The sequence below is a fragment of the Pollachius pollachius genome (assembly GCF_949987615.1).
Source record: "Pollachius pollachius genome assembly, chromosome: 2".
NCBI lineage: Eukaryota > Metazoa > Chordata > Actinopteri > Gadiformes > Gadidae > Pollachius > Pollachius pollachius.
Window position 1 is genome coordinate 15,103,872 of NC_136935.1, and position 24,835 is coordinate 15,128,706.

The 24,835-nt window shown below is 45.1% G+C and overlaps 1 protein-coding gene across 1 annotated transcript in view; it reads right to left on the bottom strand.

Moving 5' to 3' along the window:
- Positions 1-24,835, bottom strand: part of slc24a3 (solute carrier family 24 member 3) — a gene marked incomplete at both ends in the record, with an annotated part of 59,986 nt that overhangs the window by 15,201 nt on the left and 19,950 nt on the right. The window contains 3 exons of the mRNA XM_079730700.1: positions 815-899; positions 1,202-1,276; positions 3,421-3,497. Coding sequence (XP_079586826.1) covers positions 815-899; positions 1,202-1,276; positions 3,421-3,497 — 237 coding nt within the window. The remainder of the gene's footprint in view (positions 1-814; positions 900-1,201; positions 1,277-3,420; positions 3,498-24,835) is intronic.

Consider the following 24,835-nt stretch of genomic DNA (forward strand, 5'->3'; position numbering starts at 1 on the left):
AAGTAGCTATCACTATCATATGCAGTTTGACTCAAATGCCTATACATAATTTACACTGACAAAGAGGAAAATAAAGTATGTAAATGTAGCTCCCATTCCCACTGAAGCTCTTTTGGGGTTTTCTCAACTAGGCTAAGCTAGGCAGGACTCCCAGCCGAAAAGGTAGTCGGTTTGATACCCAAACAGCTTACCTGTACTGTATGTAGGTTTTCAAGCAAAACCTTATTTGAGAACACTGTCCCTGTTTAGGCTTTTTGCATAAAAAATACAAAATATGATAATTCTTGCATAGATTCATGTTATAAGTTATTGGTTAAAAGCCGTTAAACCATATATTTTATTTTAAATTGGAACATTAAATGCTGCATCACTGAGTTTCACGAAAACTCTTGGTAGGGGGGTTATTAGATGGAGACTCATCGTTCCCATCAATCATTTTAAGGAGCAATTACTAGATAGCTTGTGGCGAGCCAGAGGATTGCTGGGAATGGTGCACGCACACATGTGTGTTTGTGTGTGTTTGTGTGTTTGTTTGCGTGCAGGTCTTTTGTGTGTGTTTGCGCGTGTGTTTGTGTGCGTGCGGGTCTGTGTGTGTGTTTGCGCACTTGTGTGTTTGCGTGTGTATATGTGTTTTTGTGTGTTTGTGCGTGTGTGCGCCTGTTTGTTTGTGTTTGCGCACACGGGTGTGTGTGTGTGCACGTGTCTGTGTTTGTGTGTGTATGCATGTGTGTGTGTGCCTGTTTGTGCATGTGTGTGTGCGCACGCACGCGCGCGCGCGGGTGCATGTGTGTGTATGTGTGTGCGTGTGTCTCACCGATGACAGAGGTGAAGAGCTCAGGAGCTGAACTACCTGCTGCCATGAAGGTCGCTCCGGCCACGTCCTCGCTTAGATTCAGACGCTGAGAGATGGAGAGAACGAGGGAGGAAAACAGAAAGAATGAGAGATAGATAGAGAGAGATAGAGAGCAAGAGAAAGAAAGAAAGGAAGGAAGAAAGAGAGAGATATCGAAAGACATCCAGAAACAGACCATCAAAAGAAGGGGAGAAGAAAAAAATGAAGAAAGCGCAAAAATAAAGAAAGAAATGCATTTCAGTGCGGTGAGATGAGAGTCTTTAAGAAACAGTTGTAGTAAAAATGAGGAAGTTGAGTCTCAGTATCTTCATGGAGCCCAAATGGATCCACCATGTGTCTGGTCCTCACCTCACAGAGCTTCTCCAGGGAGGGCACAAAGTAGTCATCACACACCAAGGCCAGGGCGTAGAACATGTACATAGCCTGCAGGAAGACCAGGCACAATCCTCAGGCGACACACCACACACACAGCCTACATGGCCAGAGGGGACATCTGGGAAAATATATGCTCTAAAAAACTGTGATTACAAATTACTCCTCTTTGCTTTGTGCAAACATTGGCGTACATCCAGCTTGGTTGCCATGGGTATATATACAGTGTGCTCTGATACCTAAATAATGAATGGGCCGAGTGGTTGATGCTGTATCCTGCTTTAACGCTCTCTCGCCCATGGTACAGACTCCACAGAGCTATGTCTTGATCGGAGAAGGGCTCACAGGGCAGCGATCCTAGGCCCATGTGAGTCCTCCCACTCATGAATGATGAATCATCTCCAGAGCAGTATCACGGACAGTTCATTATGACACACATGAGACGTGTTCATCCGCTTTGCGGAGGACCGAAGACGATGCTGTTGACGAGAGCCCTGATAGAAAACGTGTTCCTCTTTCTCCTGCTTTTGGCAAATGGACGGGCTCATTTGCATAAAACGACTCATCGGATCTGTGAGTGTGTGTGCGTGTGTTTACCATTCATCTAGATGGGTGTGCAAGGGGAGGGGGGGGGGGGGGGGGGGAGGCTATGGTTGCCATGGCGGTACCCCCAGGGCTCCAGACTGCGACCAAATGGTCGCATTTTGCGACCAAAATTTGAGAGTGTGCAACTGAATTTGACATCTGGTCGCCCACGTGCAACCAGTGAATTTGCCCTTTTTTATTTTTTTTTATTTTGACACGTTAAATGTGGAAGGGGCGCGTCAGTAAATCCAGAATCTGTAGCAGGCCAATGAGTGTGAGAACGATGGGTAATGGCCACTGTTAGTTGCTAATGTGTGGAGGGGGAGGGTCCTAGAGATCATCGAGCGCGCGTAAACGTCTGTGAGAAGGAGAAAGATTTGACAACCTGCTACGTGCATTTGAACAATGAGCGAGCAAACTATTGACTCGTACTTCCGACCTTCGGCTAGTGTGCCAGTGCTATTCAGAGCCCTGCACGGGTCTTATTTTGCAAACCCGCACCCGCCCGTACCCGCAATTCTTAAAACCGCATCCGACGGTAGCGTGAATTACATTCCGCACCCGACCAGACCCGCTATAAATTGATATCGACTCCCGACCTGAACCCATGCAGGGTTCGGGTGCCATAAAGGGCTTTTCACACGGGAGACGTTTGTTGCGCCTGATAATGCATTCTCAATGAAGAGACGAGTGGGCAGAGAGGAGGCGCAGCGTCCTGTCAAGCGGCACGACGACAAGCGGGCGCACTCCCGTGAACCTGTCGTTCCGTGCTCGTCGAACGCATGCACGCACACGTGGAAACCGTTGGGATAGATGGGAATCACAATAAATGTGAAACTGAATTTGGAACAGCACAATGCATTTTCTGCATCTATTATCAAAACATTTATTATTAATACAGTGAAAATTAGGAGAAATGTGAATATTTGTTTGCCATGTTCGATTTACGGTGTGTGCCTGAAATTTCTTGTTGTGCCCCTTAAATGTTCAGTTGGGGGCCACAGTGCTCCTAGTGAAAACAGTACACATGTACACAACCTCAGGCACACTTGCTGACAAGCTAGCAGGTGTTTGTCTGGAGCCCTGGGCCCTTTTCCAGTGATGATCGGCTTTGCGTGTGCCGTTCTGAGAAAGCGCGAGCGGCCTCGCGTCACATGTAAAGCCGCTAGCCAGCAGCTGCTGCCGCACACTTCCCTGTAGACGGGTTGCTAGCATGTCAGCAGGTGTGCCTGAGGTTGTGTGCATGTGTACTATTTTGACTGGATGTGTGTTCCACTGGGTGTATCCGTGGGGTGTGTGCGAGGCGTGTACATGTGTGTGTGTGCATTTTTTTGGTTGTGTGTATGTGCGTGCGTGCGTGTCTGTATGTATGTCAGAGAGACTGTGTGCATGGTGTGTTTTTACATGTGTTGTTATTCTCATGTCTTTTTGAATGGAGGATGCATGTATGTGTACAATTGCATGTGTACTAGCGAGATTAGTGTTAGCGCCTGTATGTGTGTGTTTGCATGAAAGCGTGCGTGTCTGTATCTGTGTGTGTGTGTGTGTGCGTGTGTGTGTGTGTGTGTGTGTGTGTGCGTGCATGTGAGAGTTAAATGAAGGCCACTCACACACAGCACGTGCAGGCCGACTGCTCCGTCGACTCGCTCCTGGTTGGTGAAGAAGTCGCGGGGGAACTCGTGGATGGCTGGGCAGGGAGGAAGTAGACACAACGTATTAGCAGAGGACAGACCGCTGGCAGGGAGGAGATAGACACAACGTGTTAGCAGAGGGCAGACCGGGTGGCCTTTCAAAACGCTGCTAATCAAAATCTGTCACTTTTACAAATCCTGCTGCACCTCTGGTGCCACAGCGGCGCGCTGACACGACCCACCGCCACCGGCCACGCGGTACAGCCCCTGTTTCGGTTTTAACTCATCGTTTAGTCTTTCCTTTTTTTGGATTTTGTTCCCTTTACTTTCTCATTAACACTGTTCTTAAATTCAATACGACGACAAGGCCAAGTGTAATATGTGCTCACATTTAACCGTGAAAAAAAGAAACGGTTGAGTTTGTCACGCTGTCTGGTTTAAAAAAAAAAACGCGTCACACTAAACCGAGAAGCAGGTCCATCTACAATAGCAGCCAGTCCACCTGATGCCCGATATGTGATCCTATGACGCTAACTCTGCCACCGCACATAGAGGAGGGACATCAGCGACACATTCTCACAACCGTTTTGAACACGACTCTCTATAAAGCAGATTTTACTTGACGGTTTCTTTGGTCCAGCAAACGAAGATTTGCTCCTGAGTGGCTTGACGGATGCATTGCTTTGACGTGAGTCTTTTTCTCTCCCTCCCTCCCGTGTTTCAAGGCCAAATGTAACTGACAGCATCAATCTCTCCTGACCGGCAGTGGGGCTCCATCACAATATGACACAATATGTCACATATTCACAGCACAGTCACGTGCAGCACCCACACAAGCGCTCTCACACACCTCACACAAACACACCGAGTGTGTTCAACATCCAACCCATAATTGGCAGCTCATGTTTTGGGGCTGCATGTTTGGCCTGTTTTTGGTGTATTTGTATATGACTGTGTGAATGTGTGTGTGTGTGTGCACTGTGTGTGTGTGCAAAACAAGTGTATTGTTTTGTGCATTTGCATCAATGTACCTGAGTTTGTGTCTTCTTGTGTGTGTGTGTGTGTGTGTGTGTGTGGGGGGGGGGGGGGTGCATGGGAGCATACACTCATGCGACGGGGGCTTTTTGCGTAACGTGGACCACCACAATGCGCAGTGACATTCTCTGAGCCGTCAACAGCCCAGAGCCCCAGTGAGTCAGCTGGACTCAGCCTCAGCCTGGACATCAGCCTGCCCTGCTGCCCCCCCCCCCCCCCCCCCCACACACACAGTAGCACAGTAACACACACACACACACACACACACACGCAGTAACAGACACACACATTAATAAACACACCAACACACACACACACACACACACACACACACACACACACACACACACACAATAATACAAACACACACTCACACACACACACAGTAATACACACACACACAGTAACACACACACACACACACACACACACTAATAGACACACACACAATGACACACAGACACACGTCCCATCACACCATAACATCCCAAAGCAGCAACACACCACAAAACACACACCGCAAACCGCATCACACCACAACACATCACAACACATGCACAGTAACCCATAGTAACACGCCGCAGAAACACAGCAACGCACCACATGATATCACACCACAACACTCAACAATGCACCACGACATCCCACAACAGCATGCAAAAACACAAGAACTCACAGCCACACACACACACACACACACACACACACACACACACACACACACACACACACACACACAGAGTAACATCCCACAGTAACCCAAAGCATCACACACACACACACACGCGACACAGTCTGTGGAGCACTCATGCAAAGCGAAAGAACAGCGGAGAGACGAGAGGCATAGTGGGGGAGGTAGGGGGGAGGTAGAGAGAGGTGGAGAGAGGTAGAGAGGAAGAGAGGGCAGACAGGAGAAATGAACCTGCACCATCTGACCTTGTTAAGAAAGGTGCTATTCAAATAAAGTGTGTTACTATATTATTATTATTAGAATGAGCAAGGTGAAATACTGAGCAATTTAGGAGCAGAGGAGGTAGTTGCAGTTTCGTTTAAACAGTATGAGTGAAGAAAGTGTGTTCAAGCAACATCCATCCATCCAAATGACGCATGCGCATGTTTGAGTGCATTGCCGTACAATCATACATGCACTCAAACGTGCACACACATGGCCACCGACTTCCTCCTTGTACAAAGCAGAAACGGGGAATCCCAGCGCCTGCTGCTAAACACAAAACATACATTGGTGAAGACATAAGACACGCACAAACACGCACTCACAGCGACACACACACACACACACACACACACGCACACGCACACGCACACACACACACACACACACACACACACACACACACACACACACACACACACACACACACACACTGCTACAACCAACAACAGACCTCAAGCAGTCATGAGAGCCAGGACGCTTGGCAGACTGCGGGGCCGGAGCGGCCCCTGTGAAGCAGCGTTGCTGCAGCTTCAATTCACTTCACCGATTAGTGGCTCAGAGCTGGCCAATATACACTGGAGCAGGGGCCAACGCTATCTCCACCAAAAACCTGTGTGTGGAGAGACTGTGTGTGTGTGGGGGGGTCTGTGTCTGTTTGTTTATTTTATTTCCGATATGTTTGTGTGTGTGTGACTGAAAGATAGAGAGACAAATAGTGTGAGAATGACAGAGCGAGAGACATGGAGGAAGAGAAGAGAGAGTCTTCTAGAAAGCTCTATAAAATGGATAGCCATTAAGGACCCACAAACACACACAGACACACACAAACACACGTAGACGTTTTAAGGAAAGCCTGCATTGTCTCGGCTGTGTTGGACTAGTGCTGGCATGGTTCTCTCCCAGCAAGTGTTTCCTATGCCCATGGAGCGGAGTTTGAAGAGGGAGGATGCCAGAGCTTGGCTCTTTTAAATGTGACCTATTTTCCCCAGTTTCACCTGGGAACAGATTTGCTCTTTGGAGAAGTAACACACAAACACGCTCGCACACGCACACAGACACACGTGCAGACACAAACGCAGGCATTCACGCACACGCACACAAACACGCACATGCACGCACATGGACACACATGGTTTACAAATGAATTCCAGCGGTGCCTGAAGGTGGTTGTCATTAAAGTAGTTACAGCATGTTGCGTTTTGTTTTGTCCAGAGCCAGGCCCATGATTACTAACAATTACCCATCAGGGTAAACAATTAGCCACACAACAGCAACAACAGATACACAGCAACATCTATCCAAATAAACATATATAACATGTTAACAATATCATGTTAACAACACGTTATATAACACGTTATATAACGTACACCATGTTGCTTTATGTTAAATGTAATATAACATGTTGTTATAAATATATATATATATATACGTTACATGTTTTATATATATATTTTATATATATACACAATATAACAGCCGGTTGGTCATAGTCCTTATACAGCTGTTCTTCTTTTAGATTTCTATATATTTGTCTTAAAAAAATATTGTCTTAAAAATACATATTTTAATCTCTTCAGTTTTCATTTCGGGAAAGTGCTTTCTCCCAACCACATTTTTAAAATCTTTGATAAATGATCAATGCAGAAAAATCCAGAAATACAATCAATAACTCACCAGCCATCATAACTCACTAACATTTAACAATGTGTTTTGAACTGTTTAGGCAGAATGGCTTCAAATGCTTGCATACACATTTGAAAGGGTGGATCATGTGCTCTGGGCTGTCCCTGAGCAAGGCACCAGAACCCTAACAGGTTTCTGATGAGCTGATTGCCTCTTGCTAGGGTGACGGCCCAGTCATACGTGTTCTGCGTGCTTGATCCGGGAGGCTGCTGATTGCAGCGCGCATTGGGCGGGTGTCGTGATTGACACCAGTACACTCTATAGTACAGCCGTGTCATATCTTAGAGACCGAATCCCACGGCCAAGCTGTTTCAAAAACGCCTAACGTTATAACGTGTTGGCTTGAAGACTGTCAAACCCATCAGCCCATCCAGGTCTGAGGCCCTGCTACAACAGAAGGGTGCCCTGCATACATTACGTCCAACATATTGATCCTGTATAGCCGAAAAACAAACATACACACAAAAACACTAACACACTAACACACTAACACTAACGTGCAAAAACAATCAACAGGTGGTCTGGAGCTGAACCTGAGGTCGTACCGCCTTCCCTCTCTCATGTGTCGTGTTTGATTTGTCCAGATTGATTTCTGATGGACAGCTTGTCAATCTCAGATCACAGATACAAGACCACCACCCTGTGATTTGCCCCTCCCCCCCCTGTCAATCTCTCTCCCTCCGCGGCTTGCTTACGTAAGCGATTACATAAGACCTGCGTGGCTTCAATAAAGCGAAGATGAGCGAGAGTATGTGTGATGTGTGTGTTAGAGTGAGAGAGAGAGAAAGAGAGAGAGAGTGTGAGAGAGAGAGTGTGATAGAGAGAGTGAGTGAGAGAGAGAGTGATAGAGAGAGATAGAGAGCGAGTGAGTGGTCTTGGTCGAGCTATGTAGGCAATAGAGGAACGGAGAGAGAGAGGGAATCCTTCCAATCCTATACATCATTAAGGGGATCTCTCGAGGCTTCTGGGTTTTAAGAGCAGCAAAAAAGACGCTGCTCTGCACAGATGGCTTCACTATATCTACACCACTGTACGGCTAAGCCTTTCGCTCTCTCTCTCTGTCTCTCTCTCTTTCTCTGTATCTCTCTCCCTGTCTCTGTCCCCCTGTCTCTCTCTATCTCGCTCTCTCTCTCTCTCTCTCTCTCTCTCTCTCTCTCTCTCACACACACACACACACACACCCGCACACAATTAGAGTCAAATGTGTAAATGAGCAAACAAACATACACACTCTCCAGGTCATGAGAACCAGGAAAATATCTCACATGTTACACACAACAATAATGACCAACCAATGTCTTACACTTCTGTTGCATAAACACACATTGTGGTATGCACATCTAAACCCAAATATTCCAGGTCCGCCACATGACCTTGGCATAGCATGGCAGCAGATCTGTTAAAACATGAGGTAATCCTTGCTTTAATGCCTCTGGAGGTGTAATGAGAGAATACCGCCCCCCCTCTCCTCATCCTCGACCTCCGACCCCCACTATAGAACTCTGACAATGCCATTAATGGCTTTTTGGGCTTTTAACCCATGTATGTGCTGTAAAGTCCTGAAAGTTTAGCAGCTTAGGGGCAGGGTGCCGGAGGAGGAGGGGACTTCTGGCATGGAGAAAAAGGCTAAGATTTAAGTGGAGTTGGAAATGTTCGACCTTGTGGCCTTGTGTCTGTTACTGGTAAAAAAGAACACCGGGAATGAAAAAAACATGCATGCCTATGTGCACACACACACACACACACACAGACACACAAAAACATGCGCGCACACACGTACACACATTAAACACTGACAGACAGACAGACCTACACAAACAGAAACATTAAAAATGCACCTCAAAATTAAACACACAGACATATGCAGACAGACAAACACACACGCATACACACAACACACACACAAACATACCAACACGCACACGAATGCACAAACACACACCAATGGCAGCATGTGTTTGCATTTATTTTTCTGCCACAGTGCTTAAATAAGAGTGGGTGGTATTACCTAAGACACGGGATAACACACAGAAAAACAACAAATACCCACATACAAGCACACACATACAGACAAAAAACACACACACAAACACACACACACACGAACAAACCCAAACAACCAGGAGTTTGATTTTCCACTGAGTTTTTCTCCTGCTTTCATCCAGATTTCACACGTTTTCACCCTGTTTTCAGTCAATTTTGTCTCCCTCCACATGAGCCCTCGTTATGTGCACGTTGTGTGTTGGTAAAGGTCTGCGGGATTTACTAACAGATGTAACTGCTCAGGGTCAAGAAAAAAAAGATCCCAACTTCCTGTTTCATCTCCCCCTAAACCATCACAATCCGAAATGCTTGGCACAGAGGATTTAAACATGGAAGAAGAGAGGAAAACAACAAGACTAAAGACAAAATCTCTTACCACGAAACAATCAACCCTTCTTTTTGGCCTCCGTCCCCATACCCCAATTACCACAGAAAACACTATGACATTTCCTAGAAAGATTCTCGGAAATTGTTGTAATGTTGCAAACAATATATGGGCATTAAGACATTACATATCAACCTTTTAACCAGACAAATATATATTCCTTGCTAGACAGACTGCTGATAATGTGATAATGCTTATGTTGACTATCTATATTACCTAACTATATTGGATCTATCATGGTCCAATATAACTTTGCCTCCTATAACCTGATGCTCAATAGCTGCAACTACTAGGGCTTGGTAAAAAAGATAGATTACCCATTCCAAATTGATCATTATTTGAATGATCCAGTATTGATTCATAAAATCCAGAGATCATTCTTTTAATATATACCATTTCCCCTGGAGTTCCTTTAACAATTAACATCATTAGTTCTCTGAGAATATCTCTTTCATATCCAAGCAAAATATGTATTGTAACTGAAATATCCCTAACCGAATTGATTTTGAAACGAATAACATCAGAAATCAAATCGAACCGAATAGATCCAATCCAGTAGTCTCTCTCTCTCTCTCTCTGTGCAATAGTACAGTCTCCCACTCTGGTTGGGTGAATGAGTGTCTGTGATGACATGTATCAGAGCGGTAGTGGTGGAGGCGGTGGTGACCTGGTGACACTCGCACTTCCCCGGAGGAGAACGCCATCTCTCCATCAATCAGCCTCCTCCTCACAGTGACAACAAGGTCACCGCGGCGATGAGCTCTTAACAAGCCGCCGCCATCCACCACACACACACACACATCCAATCTAGCCGCTAGGAACACACTCTCCTTCCTCCCTTGCTCTCGCACAATCTCTCTCTCTATCATGTACCCTCTCTCTCGTGCTCTCTTGCTCTCTTTGCACTCCCTTACTCAGTCTTGAACTTTCTCTCTCTCTTGCACTCTTTCTCTCACTCTCTTGCATTCTATCTTGCACTTTCTGTCTCACCCTCTCGTTCCTTTGTTCACCTTCAACAGATTGGGTCTCAGGAGAGATGGAAATGTTCCTGTTTCCCGCTACAGGGGATCATGCACACAAGAGAGGGAGAGAGAATGGAGAGGGGGAGAGAGAGACAGACGGGAGAGAGAGAGAGAGAGAGAGAGAGAGAGAGAGAGAGAGAGAGAGAGAGAGAGAGAAAGGGATAAAATAAATCCTGCAGCACAAATAGAGAGGAACGGGAGAAGGAGTGAGTGCTGTAAAAAGAAGGGAGAGTGAGTGCTCCATTTAGATTCAGAGTCCGTAAAAGCATGCCCCCGTTTCCAGTCTTTCTTTCCGGGGGGGTAAAGACTACTTTATTTTTGGTCCAAAGACGTGCATGTGCAGTTTTGTCATGCATGCGTCGGTGCGTTGGTGTGTGTGCCTGGTCCCCTTGCAAAAGGGCACATGGTAATGCTGGCATTTAATCAGTGAGCCCTGGTAAATGTGGGCAGTGTGACCTGTGGTGACCTGGGACACGGACGGACACAGAATTAGCAGGTGCAGAAACCCCACTCAGCCCATCCCCACAACCCGCACCACCACCACCAACCCCACCACAACCCCATCAGACAGCCACAAAGAGACTCAGACTTGGGAATCAGAGAAACTGCACATCATTGTTATTTGATCCTACGTCCCTTCTGTTGCACCAACCATTTCAGCACAAAACTCTGGACCAAAGTGAAAACAGCAACGCCAAGCAAATGACTATCGCTCCCAAAAAAGAAGGCTGCACGAAGATATATTTCAACACAATGTTCAAAGAAGAAAAATAAGGATTTATGTTCATCAGTTATTGCAATAATGTCTTTCTTCCTCTCAAGGAGAGAATTAGCCTCATTACGTTCAATGATGGCAGCGTTATTGCTGTAAATGTGATTATTTTTGACAGCCCTTGTTCCAAACGTGACACATTAGCGATATCATTAACAAGATGCCTCCAGGGTGTGTTAAACACTGTTCACATACTGCAGTTACTTTAAGTGCAGCTCCAGCATCACAGTGTGTGAACTGTGCTATGTCTCCTTGGGAACAACGTTGAGGGGGAGTAGAGCAGATATTTGATTGATTTTAAATTGAAAATAGAACATCACAACAAAACAAATATCATAGGGCTTCATTTGAGTCTTAAATTGGGGCACTGTAATATTGCACTTACGTTATTTTAGTTTTTTCAGTTTAAAGGATATTCATATATTTAACAGTATTTTGATAATGACATACACATTAAACATGTAACCCACATGAAAAAGTCCTTATTTTCTCTCAACATAGCTGATTCCCACTTTATTGTTCACATATTTCATATACTGTACTTCATATCAAGCTTAACTCGAGGGAAGCAGAACCTTCTACAACCTCTGATTTGAAGTAAAAGAGGCTCAGAGATGCTGCTCTGTTCCAGAGAAGGATGTGAACTTCAAGAGGCTCAGAGAAGCTGATCTGTTCCAGAGAAGGATGTGAACTACAAGAGGCTCAGAGAAGCTGCTCTGTTCCAGAGAAGGATGTGACTACAAGAGGCTCAGAGACGCTACTCTGTTCCAGAGAAGGATGTGAACTACAAGAGGCTCAGAGAAGCTGATCTGTTCCAGAGAAGGATCTGACTACAAGAGGCTCAGAGAAAGTGCTCTGTTCCAGAGAAGGATGTGAACTACAAGAGTCTCAGAGACGCTGCTCTGTTCCAGAGAAGGATGTGAACTACAAGAGCCTCAGAGACGCTGCTCTGTTCCAGAGAAGGATGTGAACTTCAAGAGGCTCAGAGAAGCTGATCTGTTCCAGAGAAGGATGTGACTACAAGAGGCTCAGAGACAGTGCTCTGTTCCAGAGAAGGATGTGAACTACAATAGGCTCAGAGATGCTGCTCTGTTCTAGAGAAGGATGTGAACTACAAGAGGCTCAGAGAAGCTGCTCTGTTCCAGAGAAGGATGTGAACTACAAGAGGCTCAGAGACAGTGCTCTGTTCTCGAGGAGGATGTGAACTACAAGAGGCTCAGAGACGCTGCTTTGTTCTCGAGGAGGATGTGAACTACAAGAGGCTCAGAGACACTGCTCTGTTCTCGAGGAGGATGTGAACTACAAGAGGCTCAGGAGACTATGGAGCTGTAATTCTTGCTTGTCAAAGCTCTCATGTTTTTTCAGAAACAAAGGTCCCACCATGATGTGCTTCCCCCATGACCCCACGTCACCCATGCATTGATCATCTCCAATTGGTTATTGGAGCAGGACCACCTGTGTATTGATTGCTCTACTTGATAGACTCAAGCCTCTAAGCTCAAGGAAAGACAAAAGGGTCATAGGAAGTCTTCAGTCACCAAGATCCTGTGTGTAACCTTCGGCCTTGCTGCTGTCGCGGCATTGCAGGGCTGACCCTTAGTGCAGCCTCAGTGTGCGTGTATACATTTTATAGGCAGAATCAATGGGGGCTTCCCACAAATAGGAAGGGATTATATCAGTCAGCTCCATTGCATCAGCCTTCCTGACACTGTATAGAAAATCCTCTGGAAACCATCAATGTACCCAGAGCTTCATAAGCCTAAGCATGCACATGCACATCCTCATGAGATCGGCACACACACACATGCACACACACAAATGCACACATATATGTGTCTGGCTCAATCCAGCCCAGACTAATGGATCACTGCGCTGCAGAAAGTGACACTATCCCCCTGATGGCGTAACTTGTTTGCTGTGACTTGGTGACATCATGGGCACCAGGTGCAGAACACACCAATGAACTGAGCTGTCGTGGGACTCCACTGTGATGCACGGGCAGGGGAGGAGAACAACCGCAGATCAAAACAAGTTTGTTGAGATTTTGCCACAGTAAAGGCTGAATGTGTGAATCTGTCCATATTAATGTATATGCAGAATGTGGCCATTCCCAGGGAATTGGTGTGTTGAGGTATGGGGTAAGGTACAAAGGACAATATGACTGTGATCCAGACAGCTACCCTATGTAGCTCACTAGGGAACATCAACATAGCATTTGGAACATGTTTAATGCATACACTCTCATCCCCTCCCCACACACACAATACACACGGCTTCCACTGCTCAGAAACAGATGGGGTTTCCACTAATCCCATCATAGCACTCTCTGTAAATATTCCTTTTATTCTCCGCTCCAAAATATATGCCTACGCAGCCCGTATACTCTCCTCTCAACGCACAAAATGACATCACCACTTAAGGCATCATAGCTCTGTCAGAGTGTGTGTGTGTGTGTGTGTGTGTGTGTGTGGAGTGTGTATGTGTGTGTGTGTGTGTGTGTGTGTGTGTGTGTGCATGACTTATAGCTCAGAGGTTTTGAACGTGTGTGTATGCGTGTGAGAGCAGCAAAATAACGTAGCTACGGTATATACAGTACATACAAACTTTTGAAACATACACATTGCTGCGATTCATTGTACAGTGTGAATGTTGATGTGATATATTGTGCGTTGGATGCAGGTATTTCAGCATTCGCTTGGTAAGGATAACCTATAATGCACTTCTGCAACTGCATACTCATAGGGTTTACGTTGACTTGGAAGCATGCCAAAAGCCCCTGGGACATAACCCATTACAGGGGAGAAAGAGGAGGACTAGAGGAGGGGAGGAGAGATCACAGATCAAGGGAAGGAGAGAAGGCGAGAGAGAAAGGGGAGAGAGAGAGAGAGAGAGAGAGAGGGGGGGGGGGGGGGGGGGGCAGCAGGCGGAAAAATGAGCAGGACAGGTGAAGGCAGACCAAAGGAAGGAAAAGCAGATTGGACGAGAAACAGAAGTCAGTCCAGGAGGAGACAGGCGATGGGGAAAGATAGAGAGAGAGAGGGAGAAAATGGGAGAGCAAGAGAGATAAGGATATAGATAGAGAAAGAGACGGATCAATGTAGAAATGGAAAAAGCTAAATATAAACTGAGAGATAGAGCGAACGAGAAAGAGGGATCAAAATAAAAATAGAGATGCTAAATATATAAATTTAGAAAGAGAGGAAAAAAGAGAAAAAGAGATAGAAAGGGTGGAGAGAGAGAGAGAGAGAGAGAGAGAGAGAGAGAGAGAGAGAGAGAGAGAGAGAGTGGGCAGTGGAGGTCCCTTCATCCCCACCTCTCCTGAGCTCTAACCCCAGCTGACAAGTCCTACATGAGTCCCGTCACTGTGATGGGCTATCAGCCCGCTATAGATAGAGAGAGAGAGAGAGAGAGAGAGAGAGGGGTGGCTTCCATGGGTGATGAGGGGTGGAGGGCCGGACGGAGAAGTCTGTCTTCAATATTCCCGCAGTACCGAAACATGCGGGACAATAGTCTTTGTGGCACATCCCGTCGGGGATTTTGGGGAACAAAAATCCCTGACACACACACACACACACACACACACACACACACACACACACACACACACACACACACACACACACACACACACACACACACACAACCTCTCTCCAGTCCTGTCCGTCATGGACAGGACTGGAGACAGGCCTGTTTGAAGCGGAGAGACATGAAGTCCCCCGCACAGAAAGCCCAGCGTAGAGCCTCCATTCCTGGGCTACTCGGCTGCTCTGAGCCCCAGCCCCTGCAGAGCTCCACGGGGGCTCTGCAGGACCAGGCTGTGTGCGACCCAGTTGCTCCTTCGCAATGAGCGTCTCTGACACCACAGCGTCCAACTGGGACTCCTTTCAGAAAAATCTAGCTGCAGTTGCAGCAACTACGATTTTAGCATATTGTAATTTAGCATATTACTTTTTTTGGTATACTTTTAACTAGAGACTCAGCATGGTTATAGATCCAGTTAGGTGCCTGGACTCAAGGATGCCTACAATGCAGGAGGAACGGATTCTGTAAGGGCTAGGGCGCCCCAACTCCCAGCTGTAAGGCACAAGGTTCAATCCCCCATGTCCACAGCCTGACCCCTAGGCAACCTAGGGCGCGGTGCCAAACCTCTGCCCTGCACCTCAAGGACATGCAGCTGGATGAACTGGGAGTCCCTATGGATCAAAGCCTCTGCCTAATGGCTAGAAAAGCTACCACAAACCAACAAACATACATTATGGCCACATGACTACAGAGGGCTGTGTTATGTGTTGGCCTGGAAGTCTCCCAGTGTCCCGTTCTTTTCTCACTGTCCTGTCTCTCTCCTTCCCCCTGAACTCCATGACTCTCTGAGCTCAGTTGGCTCCACGTCCATGTTTCCATGAAGGAGGGAAGGGGGTGGTGGAGCAGGGGGGGTAGGGTTGCTGAGTGGGGGTCTGGGTTGGGATGGGAGGGTGGTGTTCTGGGGCTTTTCGAAATGTAAACATCTCCTGTAGTGTGCTGTGGAATGTTGAACTGGATGTGGTGTATGTGTGTGTGTGTGTGTGTGTGTTTGTGTGTGTGTGTGTGTGTGTGTGTGTGTCTGTGTATGTGCATGCATGTGTGTGTGTGCATGCACATAGGGCACATGGTCTGCGTAATGCCTTTGGAATGCCTACAGCTGGCACAGAAGGATGCTGGCACAAGCTAAGTATTAAAGCCAGAATGAGAGACGGAAGAAGAAAGATAAAGAGAGAGTGAGAGAGAGAGAGAGAGAGAGAGAGAGAGAGAGAGAGAGAGAGAGAGAGAGAGAGAGAGAGAGCGAGCAAGAGAGAGTGAGAGATAGAGAGTGAGAGAGGGAGGGAGAGAGAGCAAGAGGGAGAGCGAGAGAGAGAGAGAGAGAGAGAGAGAGAGAGCCGGAGAGAGAGAAAGAGAGAGAGAGACATTTTGCTATGAGGATTATAGTGGAGTGTGCAGGGAAAGTCCACATGTGTACCTAGTCACTTCTGTTACTCTGTTGTATCAGCTTTAGGTCTTTTTTTTTGGTCTCTCTGAACCCCCCCCCCCCCCCCCCCCCCCACACACACACACACACACACACACACACAAAAACACACACACATGTTCCAGTGGCGAGTGATATGGTTCACTGGTTTCCATGGTAGCAAGCAAGGACGAATCAGATGAAGGCAGAAGGGGTTCTATTCCAACCAGGAAAGAAATGCTTTCTTCAGCAACAAATTGTCTAACGAAGTGCACTTCCAACAAACACACATGTGCAGGAATGCACAACCGCTCACACACATAAACACACACAAATGTGCACACACAAATTCATACACACACACACACATTGTCCCAAACATGCATACACACATAAATACAAGTGTGCACAAATATTCCCCTCCAACACACACACATGTATTCTTACTAATATGAGTAATATGTCATACCCAGGGCACTGTGCCTCTGCAGTTGTTAGGAATTCCTTACTGTCTTTTATAAAGGCTGCAAATGTGTGGATGCGTGCCATTAATGCATTCCATTCTACTCTTTTACGTCAAATTTTGGGTGCTTATTTTTGAGGAAGAATTCCTTTCAATTTGTCAACGTGGTCTGCATTCTTATCTATTGTGCCTTGGAAAATGTCAGACTAATAGATCTTTGTCTTCAAAATGGGTCAATGGTAGTGGTATGGTAAATTAAAAAATCAAACTTAGTAATCTTTCTCTCCAATTGCCATATCTTGAAATTAACTAAATATGGATTGATATTTGTTTTCATATTTAATGATAGGAAAATAGAGGCAACACCAAAAGAGGTCAGTAAATGAAATGTTAAAGTGTCAGTTGATCTGTTCTGTTGAAGCCCAATGGGACAGTTTAATTGCCAGCATAAGAGCCCATTTTTCAAAGACTACCGTTACATTCCAAGGGTGTAAAACATTTCGATGACAATGATTCTGTAGATTCTGTCTCTGTGTCCGTTCAGCATTTAAAATACAGTTAGGTTAAATTTAATTATGCAAGTACTTTTATTTTGGCAGTACGCTGATATTCAGAAACATTCATGTCTTTGCCTCTACTTCCCTTTTTGGTGACGGCACCTTCAACCTCAGACAATAGAAAGAATGGAAACAAACAGGGTTTCTGTCCGTTGAACACAGTACTTATATGGTTCTATCGTACACACACGTTTAACCCCTCCCTAATTGCCTCAGAGGATTCCAAATCTCCAGGTTCCAATTGAGTTTGTGGCCCTCAGGAGTGACCGTATTTGGAACCAGCCCCGTATTCAATTTAGCCAAATGCATTTCAGGGCATCCCACAGGGCTCCATCCAAGGGATCTATTATTTTTCCTCCCCCCTTGGAGAAAGGCGTCTTCCAAAACACGCTCAATTAATATTGATTTGGCTCCAAGCGAGTTAACCTCTGGGGTTCTTTGTGTTTTGTGTTTGTGTGTGTGTGTTGGTCCTGAGTACGCTCTATTGACCCTGGATGAAGACACCATCATCTCATCAAACCCCTGGTGTATTAAGCACAATTGGTAATCAGTAACCTTTTTCGAGGGCCCAAGCTAGCATCACGGACCCTCAACATAATTCACTCCGGTCATTCCTCTACCACTCTGACCACTGGCCGCTAAAGTTAGCAATTAGTCCCGATGCATTGATGAACGACCGAGCACAGGCCATTAATTTGAAACCTTGTCTTAGTTTGGTGACAATGAAGGCTGTGTTTGAGGGAACGGTTGAGGGAAGGTGTCGCTTGTGTTTATGCCCTGTACTGTAAGCATTGCTCGCTTTCATATTGTTTAGGGCTTGGTCAAGAAAATAAACCTGTTATTTATTACTTTAAAGACTGTACACATGCAATGGTTATGTTGTGGCTGAAATGCCAGGAAGTACAATTGCATAAAAAAAAAATACTCCCATTTCACTGTCTGCCAAAACACGGGTTCAGCAGTTTGCATCATTTAGACTTATCCTTTGTCTTATCAAGAGTATATGAATGAGATAAACTGATGGTAAATCTAATCCCGGGCTTCCATGGAAATTCAGGACGCATGATAGGCAAGTAGTTAAGCAGCACGTTAACATCTTTAAGCCTTGTTTTTCTGCGTATCGAAAGTAGAAACAAAGCTTCAGACACAGACACACAGACACACAGACACAAACACACACAGACACACACACACACACACACACACACACACACACAGACACACACACAAGGCTTATGCATTGGGACACCTGCCGGGTCGTTTGGCTTGCTGTGACTATGCTGAGTAATATGACATTTAAGCCCTGCTTTCTGTTTGTGTGTAAGGCTGTGTGTGTGTGTGTGTGTGTGTGTGTGTGTGTGTCTGTGTTTGTGTGTGCATGTGTGTGTGCTTGTGTGGGGATGTTTGTCCCTAGAGTGAGGTGCAGTCTATGCATAAAATTACACCATTATGTCTTGTCTTACTGCTCCATACACAGGGAAGAGGCAAAGCCATCGTAGAAAACAGACGCAGACACTCACACACACACCCACACACACCGGACACACACGAGCAAACAGAGTGTGCAGCTTAATCACTAATGTTTCTGTCTCTTGCTGTCGTGTTTTTGTAAATAATAGTTAGAGACTGCGTCAAAATGAATATTACAGTGAAACCAATCCTTAGAAATATAGAGGAACTGCAGTTCCAATGTGAAGCTGCGGCTCCAAAGGGAAACTGATATGAGTGCGATGTCAGCTTAATCCCTGGAAGTTAAGGTGGACTGTTACCTCATTCTGCTGTGTCCAGATCCATTCCACCATATACAATACCCTCACAGCTCCAACTCAGGGGCAGAGGTGATTAATGGTTATTGATAGTCTGTGTTTAGTGAAAAGCTCTAGTTTGCTACGTTTATAGTCCTGTTGAACACAATAAGAAAAGGCCATGAGGGATGACCATATAAATTTATATGTATAAACGAAACAAATTCTGAATTCTTTCAGCTCACGGTATATATATATATATATATATATTTTCCCTTTTGGATTACCAATTTAGATTAATTTCAACCATGTAGCTTGCCATAAAAACTCCTACTTCTTAAGAGGCATCTAACAAACCTTAAAACAGCAGAAACACTCTGCTCTTCACTGTTTATTATTTGGCAAATTAAGTGCCAAAGATGGTGTTTTAAAGAGGACACAGCTTTGGGAAGACGGAGACATAGAGATAGATACATATTAAAAAAAAGTGTTTGTGTGTGTGTGTGTGTGTGTGTGTGTGTTTTCTTACTGACTTATTACAGATACGTTGGGCGATAATGTCCTTTATAGAGACTTGACAAATAATTTACCTTTTCCGTTTTCCATCAAACAAACAAATGCTTATAAACACACACACACACACACACACACACACACACACACACACACACACACACATGCACACAAACAGACACCCACATGCTTATAAACACACACACACACACACACACACACACACACACACAACCACATGCTTATAAACACACACACAAACACACAACCACATGCTTATAAACACACACACATGCGCACAAACACACAATCACATGCTTATAAATACCCACACAAACACATGCACACAAACACACAAACTACTTCCCTCCCAACTGGGCAGCCTTCTGACAAGCCCAGTGAGCGATAAATGGGCCGCAGGCAAGGTGAAGATGGTTTGGCGCAACACACACACACACACACACACACACACACACACACACAAACATACGCACACAAACACACACACACACACACACACACACACACACACACACATACACACACACACACACACACACACACACACACACACACACACACACACACACACACTCGTATTAGCCTCTCTGCTTGGCCAATATAGCAGAACATTAACCGTCTGCCTTTAGAAATAAAGAAAAGAAAAAAAAAACGATTTCGGTCACACACTGCTAGAAACACAAATCTGCTAGTCCTAACCCAGTCACCGGCAATGGGCCGCGTCAAATAGGTGTGTATCAAACGATCGAGGGGTTGGCTGCTATATAATGAAGTGTGTGTGCACGTGTGTGCGTGTGTTTGTTTGTTTCACAGTGTAGGTGGGATTCTGAAATGCAAAGACAGCAAAGGAATACGTTGGGCAGTTCAACAAGATTGGCATGATTGGCAAGATTGGATTGTTGATTTGATTTCACTGCTTCTGCGGGTAAGTGTGTGTCCCCTCAAGGCAGTGTGTGTGCGTGTGTGTCTTCTAAAGTTAGTGTGTGTGTGCTTTTGTGTGTGTGCGTGCTGTCTTTGAGGCACCGCAAGCCCATGGGTTCTCTTTTGATCTGATCAAACATCCCTCAAAAAACGACCCCCAATCCCCCCCCTCCTTCCAAAAAAATAAAAAAAACACTTTCACAACACACGACCATGACACAACTTCCCTTTACCCGCTTTTCTTCTTCTGCTCCAATTAATTAAGAGAGCAAGGAGGCGCTGCAAGAACAGGAGCGCCACCCTTGAAATTACATTCCATTGGAATAATTAGATTATAATTAGAGGGAAAGGCGGAGGATAATGTATGGGTGATTAGGAGCGTCGCCACCATGGGGTGACTCCGGGGCGCGGGGCGCAGGCTGGAGGAGACGGAGCAGTGGGTTATTGTGAAAGGGCCCTCGGAGCACCCGGAGGGGAGGGGAGAGGGGAGAGGAGGGGGGAGAGGGAGAGGGAGAGACAGAGACAGAGACGGAGAGAGGGAGAGGTAGAGAGATGGTTGACAATAGTAAACGTTATTACTTGGAAACCAACACAGCACCTTGTGAAAATGCATTTATCCCAGTTCTGTTTTTCTTAATGGGTCTAAGTTTCGTGCATGCAATGGTGATTTCGTATTTTTGAAATGGTAAAGTGTTTGTCGAGCATTCTCATCAGTTTGAGTTAGGTGATTATAAACACTGTTTGTGTGACTTCATGTGTTTGTGGGGTCAGGCCTGAGAAACAAGCTACCCATATAAAATAGGACCAAGCGTCACTGACGCCATGTGCTTTCTTCGAAGAGATGAATCTACTACAACAATAGATCGTTTTCAGGTTGGGAGAGCACGCTTCGGTGAAACCATAATCATATTTAATAGATAATATGTCACTCCGCACACCCGATGAATTCACAATTGATTCGTAAGTTAAATCAGAATAAAGAACCGCAGACTGCTGAGTGAAAAGTAATATTGTCTGTGATTTTATTTATTCAGACACTTTAGCTCCAGTGTGACATAGTTCCTGTCAGCCTAACGTCACTAGAAATACTAAAAAGTCTGGGCTTCTCTTTCTGAACTTCCACCACCACCAGAACCCTCTCTCTCTCTCTCTCTCTCTCTCTCTCTCTCTCTCTCTCTCTCTCTCTCTCTCTCTCTCTGTCTCTCTCTTGCTCTCTCAACTGACTGGGGTTAGGCTAAGTTTGTAGAAAGATTTCTTGATTGTTTTTCTGTGCCTGTATTGACAGGATGGTCAAGAGAGACAGGAAAGCATGTTGAAGAAGAGTGAGAATGAAGTGTAGCATATATATTATATATTGGATTGACTGCTGTAGTTTGTTGGGTCACGTTCAATTACAAGTACATTCATGAAACTGCTGTTGGGTCAGTTCATAAAGTCACAATGTTTAAGATTGAGCCCCTCTCAGTCATAAGGCAGGATACTTTCAGAATTAAAACATCTCAGTAACAGTGTTCTGTCGAATCTAAGGGAGGGTTTTTTGGGAGTCTTGATAGTACGATTGGTTTAAACAAAGGGAGAGGAACCGGCTGGCCAGCATTTAATATTTGTAGAATATATAATTCAAAGGTTTAGAATTTATTGATAACAATATTGAAATCAGCATTGATTAGCATTGACGAGCTAGTTGAAATGTTACACTTTGCGACTATAACATAACCATTCATATTTTCTATATTGCACCAGGTAAGATGGTGCCTTCCTTGTACAATTTAAAGCTTTAGTTTACTGAGAATCTCATTTAACTCCAAGCAAGATGGTTCTTGTCTCTGAAATACACTCAATCTATATTGAATTGAATCTAATCAAATCGTAAATCAAATGGAATGATACGAATCTAATCAATTTCGGGAAATCAGTGGCAATACCAAATACCACCAGCTTTATGAGAATCTATGAATGTTTTGCAAGGGACACTAGTTACTTGTTTGTGTGTGTGTATGTGTGATTTTGTGTGTGATACTAAAGCCTAATGCTTGAATAAGTAGTTGCTTATCTTTTTCGTACCCCACAGGAAATGCAGAAGAAGGGAACAGACGTGGTGGTGGAGAGGAGCCAAAACTACAAAGATGATATGGAGGCGACAGAGAGAGAGAGAGAGAGACAGAGATTGAGATAGATTGAGATAGATTGAGATCAAGAGAGAGGGAGAGAGAGAGCGGGCTTGGCAAAAAACACTTTGAAAATCTTTGTACTTAGAGCGAGAAGAAGAAGAAATCCCCATTAAGGTAATTAGTGTTTCGGCAGACAAAGAGTGATTAAACAGAAAAAGGCTGTAAACTAGTCACTCGTCTAAATATAACTCCTCATCCCCCTCGAAATGAATGCACTTTCATGTGTATGTGTGTTTCTGTATGTGAGTGTATGTGCATGTGCATCTAAGTGTGTATATGTTCGTGTGTGTGTGCGCGCGTGCGTGCGTGTGTGTGTGTGCATGCCTGTTATGTGTTCCTGCCTCTGAAAACAGCATGGATGGAAAAGAGGGGGTATGTCATTCTTGTATAAGAGTTATGAGTGCATGGGTTTTAAGTTAATTGTTCAGGTTATGGAATCATGTGTGTATATGTGTACATTTTAATTTGTGTGTGCAGGTGAATGCATGTGTAACACATGCCTGAATTTGATGTTTGCATGTGTTACTGCATGTGTTTATGTTGGTTTAGTCAGTGTTGCGTGCATGCATGTGTGTGTGCACGTGTGTGTGTGTGTGTGTGTGTGTGTGTGTGTGTGTGTGTGTGTGTGTGTGCGTGTGTGTGTGTGTGTGTGTGTGTGTGTGTGTGTGTGTGTGTGTGTTAGGAGATCAAGGGTATGCTTGGCAGGACATCAGCCCTGTAAAGCCCCAGAATTCCACACGGAAAACCCTCCAACACACACATACACACACACACGTGCCTAGTGCTTTCAACAGGATAAAACAGGAACACTTACACACAAACACACACACTCAGACACACACACACAAACACACACACACTCCTCTTGCCACTTCTTTCGCCGGCCAACGTAGCTGATAAGATAAAATTTACCGGCCAAATGTAAAATTTAACGGCAATATGTAATATAAGTGAGTGCGAAAAATCATATTTTCCTCTCCGTAGGTCTCCTCTTCGTTGTTAACATCAGTGGTGGTTTTAAAGAATTTCGTCATGGACAACTGTTCAGCCCTTGAGGTGCTTTCATATCGATAGGTTATAGTTCAGTAGAGACTCGGTCCGAGTCATGGGTGAAGTTGATACTTTCAGAATACTTTCACACCGAAAGCGAACCGAACCAGAGCCATCACTCAGAAGCCATACGAGATCCCCGTTTACAAGGGGACCATGTTTTGTTTGTTCGGATGAGTTTGAATGAGCATCCACACCACCCCAAACAAACCATAGTATCAGGGGAACGGTTTCAGGTTTGATTTAAATGGATAAAACAGCTCAGGTGTGAAATCACGGTTAAACAACCAGGGATTACGCTTGGTTCCAAGTCAGACCTAATGGTGACACCAGTTGCACCAAGGTTTAAGCTTTCTTATCAAAAAGACCGGGCGTAAATCTTACACCTAGTAAGAAGCAGGCGTGAAGACAAAATCTGGGCTGTTTCTAGAGTAGGAACTCTGCTTCACAATGGTGCGCATCATGTATCGTATTTACAACGAGCGGGCATTTATACGGTAGACTTCTTAGAAACAGAAGGAATACATTAGAGATATAAAACTAGGAGGAGCTGATTGAGAGGTTTCCATTCCGTAGGAGAGATCTGTTTAAACTTATTGAGGAGCTGTCACCTATCTTTAATAATTGACGAGCCGTCACCGAACAATTATTAAATGCCTCCGTGATTCCTTCCTGAGTTGACTGCTTTTTCTTGTTTGTTACAACATTGGAATGTCTGTGGTGGTTGCACAGCTCTATTGAATGTTAGATCTCAATGTCCATTCAGTGGCCTTTTCTTTTCATTAGATCCTCCATAATGTTGACGCAAATGAATTGCAAATGAATCATCTACAAATTAGCAAGACGGCGGGTGATTGTTCTAAGACCGGGCGTAGTTCAGACCGGGCGTAGTTAAGACTAGGCATGAGTTGGATGGTACAACCGACTTAAAGTTTATTTTAAAGAATGGACCAAAGACCTGAGCAGTTATGACCAGGCTTAGTAAAGACCAGGTGGTGCGGCCAACTCCACTCCTTCTTGTGATCGCTGCGAGTGTGTCTCTGGAGCGCAGTAGTAGTCTGTGCATTCAGTAAG